The sequence below is a fragment of the Penicillium cataractarum genome, assembly GCF_028827025.1.
Source record: "Penicillium cataractarum strain IBT 29864 chromosome Unknown utg000008l, whole genome shotgun sequence".
NCBI classification, from domain to species: domain Eukaryota; kingdom Fungi; phylum Ascomycota; class Eurotiomycetes; order Eurotiales; family Aspergillaceae; genus Penicillium; species Penicillium cataractarum.
The window spans coordinates 2,088,424-2,102,885 of NW_026622744.1; the positions used below are offsets into that span (position 1 = coordinate 2,088,424).

Sequence of the window (14,462 nt, forward strand, 5' to 3'; positions counted from 1 at the left end):
AGTCAGCAGGGAGGATTAGATTCAGTACACAAGAGGAGATTCGAGGTCACGCAGCTGGGTTTATATCATTGGGGGGCTTCTGCCCGGCGCGCCGGTCCATGTTTGGGTGTGCCGCCCTAGTCCTAATTGGGACTAGCGGTGGTTGGGCCTCCACTCTCAGGTTTTTCTGGTCACGTGCACCGCGCGTTTAATGATCAGCTTTAGGTTTGCAGCTGCAGACACGAAGCAGCCCCTAGGGCCATCGATTGGATCAAAGAAAGGTGTCCTTCCGGTGAGCTCCAGGCACTTCGAAGCTATCCAGATACTCATTTATATGCACTGTCGATCAATCTTTGTACGATAGCGTAGACCTATATAGTTCCTCCCATCCTCAACAATGCCAAGACATGCCAGATGGCCTCATCGGACTCGAAGATTCCCAGTGATCCGAAGGGATCACCCGAGTATGTAGTTCATAACAAGATCATCGCAATACACTTTCCTTGATAAATTAGATTTCCTATTGAATCTTGTGGTTTTTAAGGTGTATAAATTTGTGATGCTTTTCCTACCAATAGACATGTTCATATTGGAAATTGGCGGGAGCTAGTAAGATATCCACTCCTCGATATATATATACATTCGGAGTCCGAAGATGGTGCATGTGGTAACTATTCGCCCAAGCATCCTTCAACAGAATATAATTCGGCGGTTGTAGCAATTTAAGCTCGATGGAATAATTTATGTGACATATGAATTCTCGAGGATCGCTCCAGGACAATACCTTCTAATACCGGAAGCAGCCAGTAGTTTAACAGATGCAAAAGCTTGGAAACCGATGAGCTTCATTGGAAGACGTGGATACCTACGTTGCCATTGAACTCCGACTAGGTTCCTGCAGTTTAATTACGGCATAGAGTTGATAGTAAGGAAGTAAGGTGCAGAATAGAAATCCCTTCCCAGGCTATGTCATCAGCTGTTACCGATTATTATAGCAACCTTGGCTAACCAACTAGACGTGGCTGCAGGCTACGACGAACACCTGGAACTCAGGATAATACGCCCTGTCATGGAAAACCGGAGTATCATTTCAAACAAAAAACCAAATGGTCGGAAAAATTCAGCGTTTCTATACAGTCAGAGCCCCCCGGAATTTGGCTCCGGGGAGCAGAAACAAGGATCACACGCATCCGAAAAAAGAAAGAACCATCGCGCCCTGGATTTGCTCATCTCTCGCCTATGACCGCTGCGCCGCAAGCACAGCATTTGCCTCCTCTTCCTTTCCAAGTAGACCCAGGCTCCGGATTTGCTCAGCCTTGGGTGCGTTCTCGCGGGGGTGGGCAGCCTCGGCCTTGCGGTAGGCAGCCTGCATCTTCATTGTGCGGAGAGCCTATTGTCGTCGAAATCATGGTCAGTCCTACTCTCTGATACCTCCACACGAAACACCTTCAATCATCATTATTCCAAGCATACCTCTTTCCGGTGGTGGAGGCACTCGTAGTAATCTTCAAGGGCCGGGGTGCACTTCTTCTTGCCGGACTCGCCCTCGCCGGAGTTCACGACGTAGCAACCAAGAACCTCTTGCCAGAAGGGGTAGCAGCGGGAGGGACCTAAACACAGACGAGGCAAAGTCAGCTAGGGAGCAATTCATGGGAGAGAGGAGGGTCTTCGCAAGATGTGACCCGGCAAGTCCACCAGCCGCGGACCGGCCACACCCTCTGGAGAGGGGTCAGAAGAGCACGTACCGCCATTGAGACCGTGTCCGGAAGCCATTGTCGAGATAGGATGAAGGAATTGGCAGCGTTGGTAGGCGGAGAGGCAGCAAGAAGGTGGTGAGGTCGTTGGTGGATGCGACGCTTTCCCTTTCGTTTCCGACATGGCCCGTGCGCCCCGCCGTATGCGACTTGCGGGTTGACGTCGCTTGTATAAGGACAACTCATCCTCCTATCTTTCCCCCGCGCGATCGCCATGGCTCCTCTGGAAGGGCTATCGGATGCTCATGCGATCCTGCTGGCTACACAAAGTTGTACCACTGGTGATGTGACCGGCTTACCTGCCCTGCAAGCGCACTACCCCCATTGTTTTCCACTGGAACGCCTCCTCCGCATCGTCTTGACCTACCTACCCGAGAGCACAGAACCTTCTACCTATGTCTCAGTCCTGCAACAGCTGACTGAAAACTCCCCATCGGTTTCTGGGGACTGCGATATTGATATATCGGCCGTCAAGGACTTGTCCGAGGCAGTAGCACGGAAACGTGTTCGAAGGCTTCGTCTACGACCACTGAAGCGCGAGGACGAGGAGGAAGAAGTCGAGTCTGCGGACCCCTTAACGCAGTTCCTCATCCATCGAGCATATTTGATTGATACCGAAACCGCCCTACAACCTCTCATTCTGGGCCTTCTCCTTCCCTTCTACGAAGAGCGGCCCATCATTCGAACATGGTTGATCTCAAGTCTACTACCAGCCCTGCGACTCAATTACGAATACTACCCTAACCGCGACGAGACGATTTCGCTGGAGACACTGGAGTTGATGGATGATCAGACTGCCATCAACGTCCTACTATCGATTACTGGCTCCGAGTGTAACAACATGGATTTGGTCAACAATCTGAGGGGGTTGATTGGGCCATGGCTGTATGGTAGCAATCGAGCAAAGAGACGGAGATTGAACGAGAGCGCGCATCAGAACTCCATCTCCTTCGTTCAAGGAACGCCGAAACCCCAACCCACTGAACTGGCCGGCTGGGAATACGTGAACGAATGGCTATTATCACGAAGCCTTGTCGATCACAGCAGCGTCGTTGGCGCTTTCACCAACTGGAATGGCCCTGTAGATATCGATTTGGGGGGCTACGATGACAACGAAACTCAAATATCGCCCGACCAGAAAACAGAATTATTGAATCGATACGGACAGTCTGGATTGTCTGTGGTCTATGCTCATGCGGATTCGTCACAAGCCGCGTTGGATGGATCATTCCAGGTCGTGGCTAGAGTTGCAAGATTACTTGAGCTCGAAGAATTCTCATACTTGGACTCGTCCGACTCAGCCCTTCCATCAGTGGACTATGACACAGAGCGGATTTCTTCAACATCACGGGCTTCGCTTTTACAGAACGCCCTCCTAGCACATGGAAACCCTTTGACTAAACCATCGCCATCCTCGATCTCTTTCCTCAGTGCATTGCTTCTATCTCTGCGTATTTTGACCCAGCTCGGTCATCTGCTTCCGTGCCGGGTTGTGGCCAACCTTGCGCTACACAGCAGCGAAGAGATGCAATTAGCGGAGCTCAAGAGTGTGGTGTCGTCGGCCATCAAACAGCAACGATCCAGACAAAATTGGGATTTAGTTCGACAGCAGCTGCTATGGCTTCGAGATTGGCAAGCAGAACATTCTGACAACGGATGGGAAGAGCCTTCTACCCACCATGGGCTTTTCTGGAAAATCTCACGGGAAGCAGTCGAGACGGAGATCTTGAAGGCTCTGCTCAGCGCCCGAGGTGAGATCTTCCCCATGATCAATAAAACTTTCCCTGATAGCTACTAACAAGTTCTATTAGAGTACCAATTGGCCGTGGACCTATACACTCAGCCCGAGTCACCGCTCAACGCTTCCCAGGTAGAGGCTGCCGTGGTAGAAGCCATCTTTGCAGCCTATGATAATGCAAGCAATGGCAACCGAACCCGGGGAGGGATGAAAAAAGCCTATGATATGTAAGTTCTGCCTGAGAAAGGATTCACCAACCGAGGTATCTAATTCGTCCATAGCTTGCAAGAGTTCCAACCGCATTTCCAAACATCTATTCAGCTCAAGCAAATCAGCTCTCTCATCGCCGCAACACACGCCTTGTCCTTCTACTCCTTGACTTTACAACATGGCGTCCCATTCGAACCAGTCAGCATTCGGGTTCACCACGACCCTCTCTCTTTGGTCGAAAAGGTTCTCGATCAGAACGTGAAGAGCTACACCAAACTAGACGACCTTATTTCCATCGGCCGCAACTTGGTCAAAGCCGGCCTCCCCACCCACCTATCATCAAGCGAACATGAAAGCCATCACCAGCAAGATCAACTCTCCGGGGAAGATTTACTCGTCACCGCTGAACGACGCATCACCTCCCTCGCCATATCCTCCGCTTTAAACTCCAACGACTTCGGAACAGCCTACTCCTACATCCTCACCCGCCTAACACCACCATCCATGCTCCCAACCTCCTCACCACTCCTCACCACCCCAACCGTCCCAGACGACATCTCCTGGCGCGCCGTCTACAACGCAGGCCGCTACCGCTCCGCCTCACCCAACACCTCCGCCTCTCTCCAATCCCAAATAACCCACCTCTCCCAACGCATGGAACTCCTCTCCCTCGCACTAACCCTCGTCCCCTCCCCCGACCCCCTCCCCGAAATCCTCGGTGCCTGGCGCCGCTGCGACGAGGAAATGTCCTCGCTCCGCGCGCGAGAGCAACAAGAAGAGGACGTCTGGGATGCGAAGGGCGACAGCCTCTCCACCGTCCCGGGTGGCTTCGGTCCCACAGACTCCGAGCGCGACGCATTCGACACCGCCCAGCAGCGTGCGGCTCGACGGGCCCGTGCTCGCGCCGCGATGCCACATGCTCATCCGCACGAGGCGCCCATGGGTCTGTTTGAGGTTGCTCGCGGCGCGGCTATGGCGTTGCATAAGAATGCTTTCCCGTTGCGTGGGGCTGCTGATGCGTCTCGGGCGCCGGCGAGCGCTGGGTCTGGGGATGCAGAGCGGTCTTTCTCGCCTGACCAGGGCGAGGGTCGTGTGCGGAAGAGAGATATGGTTAGTAATATGGTGACTGGGGGATTGGCAAGTGGTATTGGATGGGTTCTTGGTGCCGAGCCGGTGAATCGGTAGAAATGTGATTGGTGATTTGATCGGGCTTTATTTATTCCCCTGAATGTAGCTGTGTTATGAGAATTGATGAATATGATTATCAACGTACATCAGTGTTGAAGATTTAATATCGAGCGTTACTCTTCCAATTGTGGTACCTGGGCGCTTATTTTCAGTTACCGGGTTATGGTCGCGTGCTTTCTTTCCCATCATGGTCCAAGTCACATTTCAAGTTTGGAGATTAGGCACTTCAAAACTGCGATGGTATTAGGTACCTAAATATGTGCCGGATACTGTAGTCTCCAATGCATTGCATTGTATACATCCATTCCCACCACTAAGTTCAAAAGCAGCATCAAGTTCCCCACGGACCTAAACGAGGAAGGCTATACATCGAAAAAAGTAAAAATAGAAGATGATGATCGATATGTCCAGGCTCAAAATGTGACACATGAGATGGGTAAACCAAAAAACGAGTATGTAAGGAGAGGAGGAAGAAGATGAAGAGCGCGGGGCAAGAAAATGAAAGATATGCGAGAATGACGTGCGGGATATCAGGCCGTAAAGGATCGTATTGGTAAGTGCGTAGCCGAATCAATGTCGTAGTCGCTGACAGATAAAAAAAAAAGAGTAGATGACAGGGTATGATGAGAGCAGAAGGATGTCGCGTTCTACCGAGTGCCGGCCCAGGAGGAACAAAATAGACATCATGACAAGATTGATAGCGCCAAACATACAGTCAAAGGGGGGAAGAAAACACAACGAAGTGAAGCACCGGATCGTCTGCGGTGGTCGTGTTTTGAGTCGTGTTGACAGCCAGGTCAATGGGTCCAGCCACTCATACTCAAAAAAACTTGGGGCCCTGGGGGAGAGAACAACAGGAAGGAAGGACAAACTTCGGGAGGTCTGCGTTAGGTGAATGACTTTTTTTGAGACGCCCCGACATTTCCCATTTAATCTTTCCAATCCCACACCTGCCTCACGAAGTTTGCCATATTGACCTTCTTGTTCTTCATGTCCAGGATCCAGGGATGTTCCAGCATCCGCCAGGGTGTCGCGCGTCGAGGAGGTTCTTTCTCGAGACTGCAATAGACGTTAGAAATGGAGTGAGCAAAATACCGATAAAGATCACGGAAACATACCAGCATTCAATAAAGTACTTGAAGTTATCCGACCAGCGAATGTTGTTTTGCGGCTCATCCTTCAGTTTGGGAATCGGCTGTCGCACAATATATGTGAGGAGATCTATGAGACCGGCGCGAGGTTGCATCTCCGTCCCGTCCGCGGGGAAGGGGAATCGGTGCTGTGCAACTTCAAGAAGAGTCACGCCCAATGACCAGACATCGGACGTGATGGTGTATGATTGACCGGTGATACGTTCTGGAGCCATATAGTAGGAAGTACCGATAAAGGTGTTTGCATCGCCCTTGGTGCCGAACTCGCCGCTGACACCGAAATCGCAGAGCTTGACCTGGCCATCCCGGCACAGGAGAATGTTGGAAGGCTTGATATCTGTGGGATAAATTAGCCACTGGTCTGGATCCAGACTTGACTCTTAAGGATGCGTACCTCTGTGGATGATCTTCCTGCCATGTAAATAGGTCAATCCATTGAGCACGCCCTCTGCAACTTTGCCGAGGACCTTCTCTCCAGTTCGGCCTCCAAGCTTCTTGACCTCCTTGTAGATACTGTCAAGACTTCCACCTTCACAGAACTCCATGGCAATCGAGATCGTGCCGGTGGACTTATCCATGAAGGCACCGTAGTAGCGGCAGATATGATCCGATGCACAGTCCTTGTTGAAGTTGAGCTCGCGAACAATTTGCTTCTTGACATCCGGGTTGGGGTCTGTAGTGATAATCTACGTGTTGAAGACCAAATTAGTTCTGTTCCAACGAAGGGAATGCCAAAATAATACATAGCAACTCACCTTCAATGCGAATACCGTTTTCCCATCCTTCAATTTGCATCGCGTGACAGCACCGCCAGCACCTTCACCCAAGCTTCCCAGCTCAACGATCTTTTTTTGTTCGCTAGCAGCATGCCAGCCCTCGTCGTCCAAATCTTCGACATCCAAAGGTCGGCCCTTTTCCAGGCTCAACTTATCTAGGTCTGGTAGCAAGCCGTTCACGCTGTTCTCACGCTCCATCTGCACACCTCCCTCGCGGTCCGAGTATACCGAGCTGATAGCCGAGGAGGGGTCCGAGTTACCGCATGCTGGTTGGCGGAGACCCATAGCGAACGAGAGCGCCGAGTATGAAGAATTCGCTGACGCCGGACCGCTGCCTTTGGCCTCCAGACCGTTTTGGCCATTCAAGTTCGTGGTCAGAGGTGGCGGGGCCGGCCGACCATTAGGCTTCAGAGATGATTCCTGCGGGACACTCTGGCTACTACCCATTGGGGTAGCTAGTTGTAGTCGTGGCAGGGCTGGTCGGGAGGAGACAGGTTGTGGCAGCTGCAGTTGCGGGGCATCACTTCCGGCGGCAGGGATGGGAGCAGGCCCAGTACCATTGACGGGTTTGGCGTTGGGCGACGGGGGAATGCCCAAGGTAAGTCTTGGAGCTCGTGGACTGCTGGTGTTGCTGCGGTTGCCAGGAACCGGCGGGCGGAGGAGCGGTACGGAAGGGGACGACATGGCGAGATTGTTCTGCCTATCGCCGGGCAAGAACAACTCGTTAGGATCAGCCAAGGTAGCCACAGTGTCGTTGGAGTGGTCCACCGTGGGCGACCGAGAGAGAGAGAGGGGAGCGGGTGGTGGATGGGGAGGGTATAGCTGGATTGGATTCGGGAGAATTTCGGTATACCAACCCCGAAACGAGTGGAAGGGGGAGGAGGGGAAAGAATAAAAGAGGCGGTGATGATGGAAGGGGAGGGGAGGAGTGTGTTGGTGGTTAGGTTGAAGGAGAAGGAGGAGGAGTAAGAGGAGCAGGTGACCGCGGAGAAAAAGGCGTTATGGTTCCACCTGCCAACCGTTTAAGAAACCTCGACTAGTGGATGATTTATTCCTCGTCAACTTCTTCGAGCCATCGTCAACATCGTCATGAAAATATTAATAGACAGCGACACAGCCGCCGAGTGGGACGGGGCGAAGAAGAGGGAGATCGGGGCCTACGGGCGGTGGTGGTGGGGCTGTTTCGGAAGGCGCCTGAGCTGAAACACATCTCGACAAGACTTGGAGATGCAAGGAGCTGCTTCTTCTCTACATGGCAGAAGAACTAGGCATTCTTGAGGTCTAATATGCTAACCACCGTCTACAACGATTCATCAAAGGCCACCAGTCTACGGCGATTGGATTTGAATTCTCACCTTGTTCCGTGGTTCCGGGGTCTGATTCTTTGACCCTCCGAGAGCATCGAGGTACAGGACATGTGCGCATGGAGAGACATGCAGCTTTTCAACATGCACTTTGATTCCTTCTAGGCCCTCTTCGCTGGGCTTTCTTGGTCCAATTCGCCTCGATCGCTTCTCCTCCCAGCTGTACAACGACGATGATATTGGGCACTCGCACTCCCTTCCTGTCAACGTCGAATTTGTTGTTGCCTTGGAGCCGCAAATTCCCTTGTCCGAAACTCCACTACGACTTTCCTCGCCAACCACCGTCCGGTAAAGTGTTGGTGGCGCCCATCGACATCATTTGCCAACTCACAAGTCACTTATTTGATGTATTCAAAGTGCTGGGCCATTCTCCAATCCCCACTTGGTCCCATTGGTACCATGCTGCCCTACCAACATCCCTGCATTACATCAACGGTCTTGAGTATCTCTGTACTAAAAGGACTTTGATACGCCAGCGCCAGTTTTGATTCAATCTCTAGTGGCCGAGAGCCGGTGAATGGCCTGTTTTCAGTGTAAGGAGTAGACAATAGGATTATCCATCTGAAGTTTGGTGACGCCCACGACCCGAGAGTACATGTAGCTGTCCCGGCAAAAGTTTAGGTGCAACTAGCATGATCTATCAGAAACTGCCATGCACTCACTGTGGTACTTTCGTCATTATCCCTTGAGGGAGGCGTTGGCACAGTCAAGGCTTTTATACCCCCTTCAGTATCGTCAATGTGACGCCCGATGTCATCACGGCATGGGGTATCAGGTTGAATAATGATTAGATTATGCTTCGTATCTAGTTTATTGTTTGGTTGCCTTCAACATGTCAAGGTCCCAAAGCTCAAATCTTCGAGACGACCACAACTCGCTAATAATGAGGGGCAGTCAATAACATGCCCCGCTAAGGTTTCAAATCAAGGTCGGAGAAATTCTGACACGGCTTCGGATAGTCGGCCAAGCACATGCATTATTCATGTCAAGCTATCAAGACTCAAGCCCCTTCATATTACAATCTGATCCACACTCGGCTTCCCGAGTTGTACAGCCACAGCCACAAATTGACTCTGGAGAGACATCTCTGCTAACAATAGCAGGATCGAAGCCACAATACTTCTGGCTGACCCCTTGCAAAAACTGGGAATATCCACTCGGGAATATTATCGTCGATGTCATCTAATCATGTAATAAGCACTTTGTGGATGTGCTTTGATCTCATCATGACATAGACTGTGACTACTTGGCAACGCAAGAAATGATGATTGATCCTGGATTTTCGGTAACAATCCTTGTCTTATCCTGCTATGGAGTACTCATCAATCAAAAGTTCCAGCAGGCGCTCAGCCCAGCCCTTGGCAAGTACAGGCCACTTGATCACTCAAATTGAAGCTGCCTCAGTCATCGAATCAGGTCTGCGATGCACAGTACTTGAAGCGACGCACAGTACTTGACTTGATTATGAATCAAGTATGTCAAAACCAACCCTAGTTATCAAAGGGATGCTCATCCAGGAGAATTGCTTCCGTGGAGTGCGATATAGACTCAACCATTACCAAGCAGATGCGAGGTCCGTCCGATTTCGATACAAGAGTGAACCTGCAATCACGATATAACACGTTCTTCCTGGTCTTGCATTATAATCCGTTGACTACCAGGACGGGTTGGATAGGATGCGAGTTCGACCAGAACATTGTCTCAAAATACTATAACTCGAAAAGAGCTTCGTATGAATAGACACGCAATGAGGTCTAGCCTGCCTCCATGCTAGGAATACTCGACAACATGGTGATCGTACACCCATAGCAGTAGAAACAACTGACTGAGAAGTTGGTCGCCCTCTAAAACTTTTTGGATTGAGGAACACCTCACGAGATACTTTGTCTCCCGTCAACAACAAAGCGCTAGTTATCTAAAATGCCTCTCTGCGCTCCACATTACACAGTACTCGAACGTATTCACGCAACCCCCTTTGCCTCTACACCCTCAGAACTCAAACTATCTCGAAAAACTCATTGCGCCTTTCGCGCTACAATCAGGGATGAACTCAGGGATAGACTCGGGTACGAGTCGAGCCCAGATCCACACACTATTCTTAGTTATCTCATGAACCATTGTACCCCCTGATCGATAGTGACCTTCCAAAAGATAGGACAATCTAAACATAGAATAAGAAAGACTAAAATACCGATTCAAACAAGAAAAAAAAACCGGGGTTTGCAGCAGAACTAAGGAGCAAAATGCGATTTAACATCGTAGAATCCATCGAGACCCGCCATTTCTATCGACCAGCGGGGGCAGGAGACGCAACAAGATGCGACCAAATCAATAGTTTGAGCATGTGGGGTCCTCAACCACCACGAGGACCATCGGGACTCGTTGCTGGCAATTGAAACTTGAGGGAGCTTGTTTTTTCGAAGAGAGTTTGTGCGAAACAAAACAAGCCAGCTATTATTCAACTGAATTGACCGCGGTGGGCAAGCCCAGAGTGTGGACGTGCGAACTCTATCCGTACTCCCACCCCCTATCATGGAGCCTTGAGCTTGCCAGTACACAACCCATTTCGGCACGGTCATTGGATAACGCAGCAATAATGGTCACCAGGTACCATTTCCAGTAGCAAAGTATCTAGCGGTTCACTCAGCCACTCACCGAGTAGTATCCGTGGTCGAGACTTCCCCCCGGATATTCGATCAACATCGGCGCACAGATAATTCCAACCAGTTCCTGCGCCAAGATTAACCCCATTAATCTACTGGTCCTCGGTGTTTACTATAGGGAATTGGGGTTCAGATTTACATGTAAAAAAGCTGTACAGCGTGTATCTGCACATGAACGGCGCCCGGGTCTCTGTTTGAACCCTACAGGATGATGATCAGCATGATGTGCGATGTCAGGGACCAGGCACCAAAGACTAAACCCCGTCATCATCCTACGGGCTGCCCCCTTTCCCCTGATCCTCTCGATGGAAAGATACTGTATCTTGCATGAATTAGCACGATGACAGCGCCCCTCTAGGGATCCAACCACGAGTCTAAGTTTGCCCAGACCTGGCGCCTTGGTCTCCGCCGCTGGTGGCTTGGGGAAAATATCCGAGTAAGCACCGTCAAGCACTTGGATAAGACTCTCAAGAAACGCGAGCTAACCGTTAGGAGAGATGTTACAGTGAGACCGAAAGCTAGCGCCTTCCGCTGCGGGACAGTCGCATTGGCAACGGCAGTTGACAAGGTTCAATTTGATTGAAGAGTCCTAATTATTAACTCCGTACTGGAACGGGTCGGTCCTATGTATGTAGAATTAGTCGACGCGGGTCGCTTACAGTTGAATCGGAGGTACAGTTCTTCATAATTCATTTGCCTGCATTGGGGTTTTATCTCCGAAAGAGGAAGTACGGAGTACTTATTGCCAAGTTGAATGCCTAACGTAAGCGTGAGAGAAAACATACCTATTTAGGCATTTCTCGAAGACCGAATCGAAGAATAAGAGTGCTTCACGCTTGATTGGTCGATTCAATATCAAACAGGCGAACGGCGGGCTTTCCACACGATCCTTCCAATATATCCGGCGGAGTCAATCGAGATGCGGTGATAACTTCTTTCTGGGAATGTAACTTGACTACTCCATATTAGGACGTGATTTTACTCGGGTGGATGGAGCGTTGAGCCCAGCAATAATTCCCAGCATAAATCACAATGAATCAGGGGGGAACAGGCTCCACTCCAACAAACAAGTCCTCTTGGAAAAAGGTAGCGTTTTCTCGGCAAGAGACCAGAATAGAACAAGACTAAGAAAGGCCTTGAAATTACTCCATAACATGGGTCTAGGAAAGGAAGGTCATCCAGCAATCGCGATTCGCTCCTCTGGACGGTACTATATCACCCGGGGAAATATAGGGAAACACGGTAGTGCAATGAGTATAAGCCTATAAGGAGCCTCGGGCGCGTGGGATTGAAGTCGGGAGTTGTGTTAGTGAAACTTGGGATAGATGGACGTGAACATGAACATGATGAACATCCGGAGTAAGTATTTGCAACCATCGTCATCGATGAGCGGCCCCGAATCCCCGATATGGACCATAGCGTTTGGACAACAGAAAGTGTAACGGAGTTACTGCTAGCCCTTGCAACTGCGTTGTTTACGGTGATGGGACCCGTGCCCAAGTGGAAATCAATCCATGGACGGTTCAGGGGTAAAGTGGAGTGCGTTGCCACTCTCGAAGGACATCGTGAGTGGCTGCAGCGCGGGGGGCGGCACCAGGAACGGGCAGTGGATCGGCAGTGGATTGGTGGATTGGTGGACGGACGATGGAGGACGCGGGCTGAAACCCGCTAAATGACCATGTTCATTTCTCGAGTTGACGATGCAATTTGCAGGCTCAAACAAGGGTCTCTTTTTTTGTGTTGGTACAGTAATTGTACGGAGTAGTGTCTGGGCGAAGATGAAATGGAGATTGGGATTAAAATGAGAGGAAAGAGGGGACGGGTGTGGCGGTCTGGAATATACTGCCATATTCCACTACTAGTCTCGTGACGGTGACCTTCCCTTACACTGCTGAAGTAAGGCGGTATACAAAGTCAACTGTCTCACTCGGTTTCGCAACCTCATCCGACTCCACTATCATCCACTCCCCCCACTGAATTACACCAGTGATGCTTCCAATTCTCTTCGAACTAACCCCCCGATCGGCATCACCTCAACGCTAACGTTGCTAGTGGCTCTCAAAATTACCATTCTCTGCTCGTCACAACGAAACGGCTCATCCCACGCGCCTCGCTGCACCAATCAGGCCCACCCCTGGTTGTGTGGCTCTGGGGTCCAGCCATCAGGGCTGTGCGTGCAACCCGGTGGAAATTCAGGTACGGATGGAGGAAAGTTCAGGTCGATGCAGGTACCTGCGCTTTGCGTTGCTACAGGTACCGACGACTCGAGCGCCACAGTCTGTACACCGCAATCTGCCATGTACTCGGTACCCCTCCTCCTCCTCTACTCCATCGCCTTCCCAGCGAGCTAGCCCACCCGGGATGACGACTCCGCATGTCTATCAGCATCCAGTTCCAGTTCAGACACTGGGCCTTCCCCTTTTTTTTAGGGGCGGAAGTTGATGGCCCCGCCGATCAACCAGCCTAATCTCCCCGTTCATACAAAGGGCCCCTGGCTCCCCCGTGCTGCCCTGTTTCTCTTTCTTCTTTCTTTCTCCAAGTCCATACTTCGTTGCCATCGCATCAGTCACTCTCTCGACTTCGGTCATCCACTCTTTACCAACTACTACACTCTTTGCTTAAAAAAGCTTCGCTTTTTACCAACGCCTTTTTAAATCACCTTTACGGTTTATATTCCACTAAACAACATTCAAAATGCGTTTCGCTGTTGCTACCGTTGCCCTTTTCGCCGGCCTGGTTGCCGCCCTCCCCAACGGCGCTGAGTCCACCGTCTACCAGACCGAGGAGGTTACCATCACCTCTTGCGCCCCTACCGTCACTGACTGCCCTGCTCGTGCCACCGAGACTGGCGTCGGTGCTACCGGCAGCGCTGTCCCCACCTCCGTTGTCACCCCCTCCGTCCCCGCTGGCGGTGTCTCCCCCGTTGGCAGCTCTTCCTGGTCCAGCGCCCCGGCTCCCGCTCCCACCTCCACCTCCACCTCCGTGGCCACTGCCCCCCGCTGGTCCCTCCGTGACTGTCGTCCCCGTTGTCCACACCACCTGCGCTGTTGTGACCTCCTGGTCGACCATCGCTGTCCCCACCGCCTCCTCCCCTGTTGGCGGCTCCAGCGGTTCTTCCCACGTCCCCTCCAGCGTTGCTGCTGCCAGGTAAGATTCAAATTCTTGTCTGATATTAGATATATCAACATAGTTAACATCTCTCGATAGCTCCGCCACCGCCAAGCCCTCTTCCACCCCCGCCTTCAACGGTGCCGGTGCTCTGTCTGGCTCCCTCGGCTTCGCCGGTGCTGCCGCCGCCGCCGCCTTCTTCCTGGCTTAAATGACTCCTTCAGTCATGGATTGCTTCATGTAAAGCCATTCCCTAGTGGAATGGTGAGCATGTAGTTGTCTTCGCATTGGAATTGGCATGGGAGAAACGGAGAAAGACGTCCTTGTGATATAAACCCTGGGTTTCTGGTGATTTTTTATACCTGACTCAATATTGTTACTTGCTTCTGATTGGATATGCTTATCCCTTTTTTTATTCCTTTCTTGCTCTTCTTGATATACATATTTCTTCTTGGGCTTCCCTGGATAGCTTCGGAGTTGTGTGAAGCGCTTGGCGGCTTGAGCACGACCTTAATGTAAACCATGACAGCT

At 51.2% G+C, this 14,462-nt stretch overlaps 4 protein-coding genes across 4 annotated transcripts; 2 read left to right on the forward strand and 2 right to left on the reverse strand.

The window, feature by feature from the left end:
* Positions 1-1,216: 1,216 nt before the first annotated feature.
* Positions 1,217-1,752, reverse strand: N7496_009897 (uncharacterized protein; the record flags this gene model as incomplete). Its single annotated transcript, XM_056702810.1, has 3 exons — positions 1,217-1,369; positions 1,453-1,589; positions 1,725-1,752. The coding sequence occupies 3 exons, from the start codon at positions 1,750-1,752 to the stop codon at positions 1,217-1,219; spliced, it is 318 nt and encodes a 105-aa protein (XP_056551810.1).
* Positions 1,753-1,947: 195 nt separating this feature from the next.
* N7496_009898 (secretory pathway Sec39 family protein) lies at positions 1,948-4,866 on the forward strand (the record flags this gene model as incomplete). Its single annotated transcript, XM_056702811.1, has 3 exons — positions 1,948-3,484; positions 3,545-3,698; positions 3,753-4,866. The coding sequence occupies 3 exons, from the start codon at positions 1,948-1,950 to the stop codon at positions 4,864-4,866; spliced, it is 2,805 nt and encodes a 934-aa protein (XP_056551811.1).
* A 932-nt stretch (positions 4,867-5,798) lies between these two features.
* Positions 5,799-7,480, reverse strand: N7496_009899 (dual-specificity mitogen-activated protein kinase kinase; the record flags this gene model as incomplete). The annotated part of the gene is made up of 4 exons (XM_056702812.1): positions 5,799-5,928; positions 5,988-6,357; positions 6,415-6,706; positions 6,776-7,480. The coding sequence occupies 4 exons, from the start codon at positions 7,478-7,480 to the stop codon at positions 5,799-5,801; spliced, it is 1,497 nt and encodes a 498-aa protein (XP_056551812.1).
* Positions 7,481-13,517: 6,037 nt separating this feature from the next.
* Positions 13,518-14,142, forward strand: N7496_009900 (GPI anchored serine-rich protein; the record flags this gene model as incomplete). Its single annotated transcript, XM_056702813.1, has 2 exons — positions 13,518-13,970; positions 14,014-14,142. The coding sequence occupies 2 exons, from the start codon at positions 13,518-13,520 to the stop codon at positions 14,140-14,142; spliced, it is 582 nt and encodes a 193-aa protein (XP_056551813.1).
* Between the last annotated feature and the right edge of the window lie 320 nt (positions 14,143-14,462).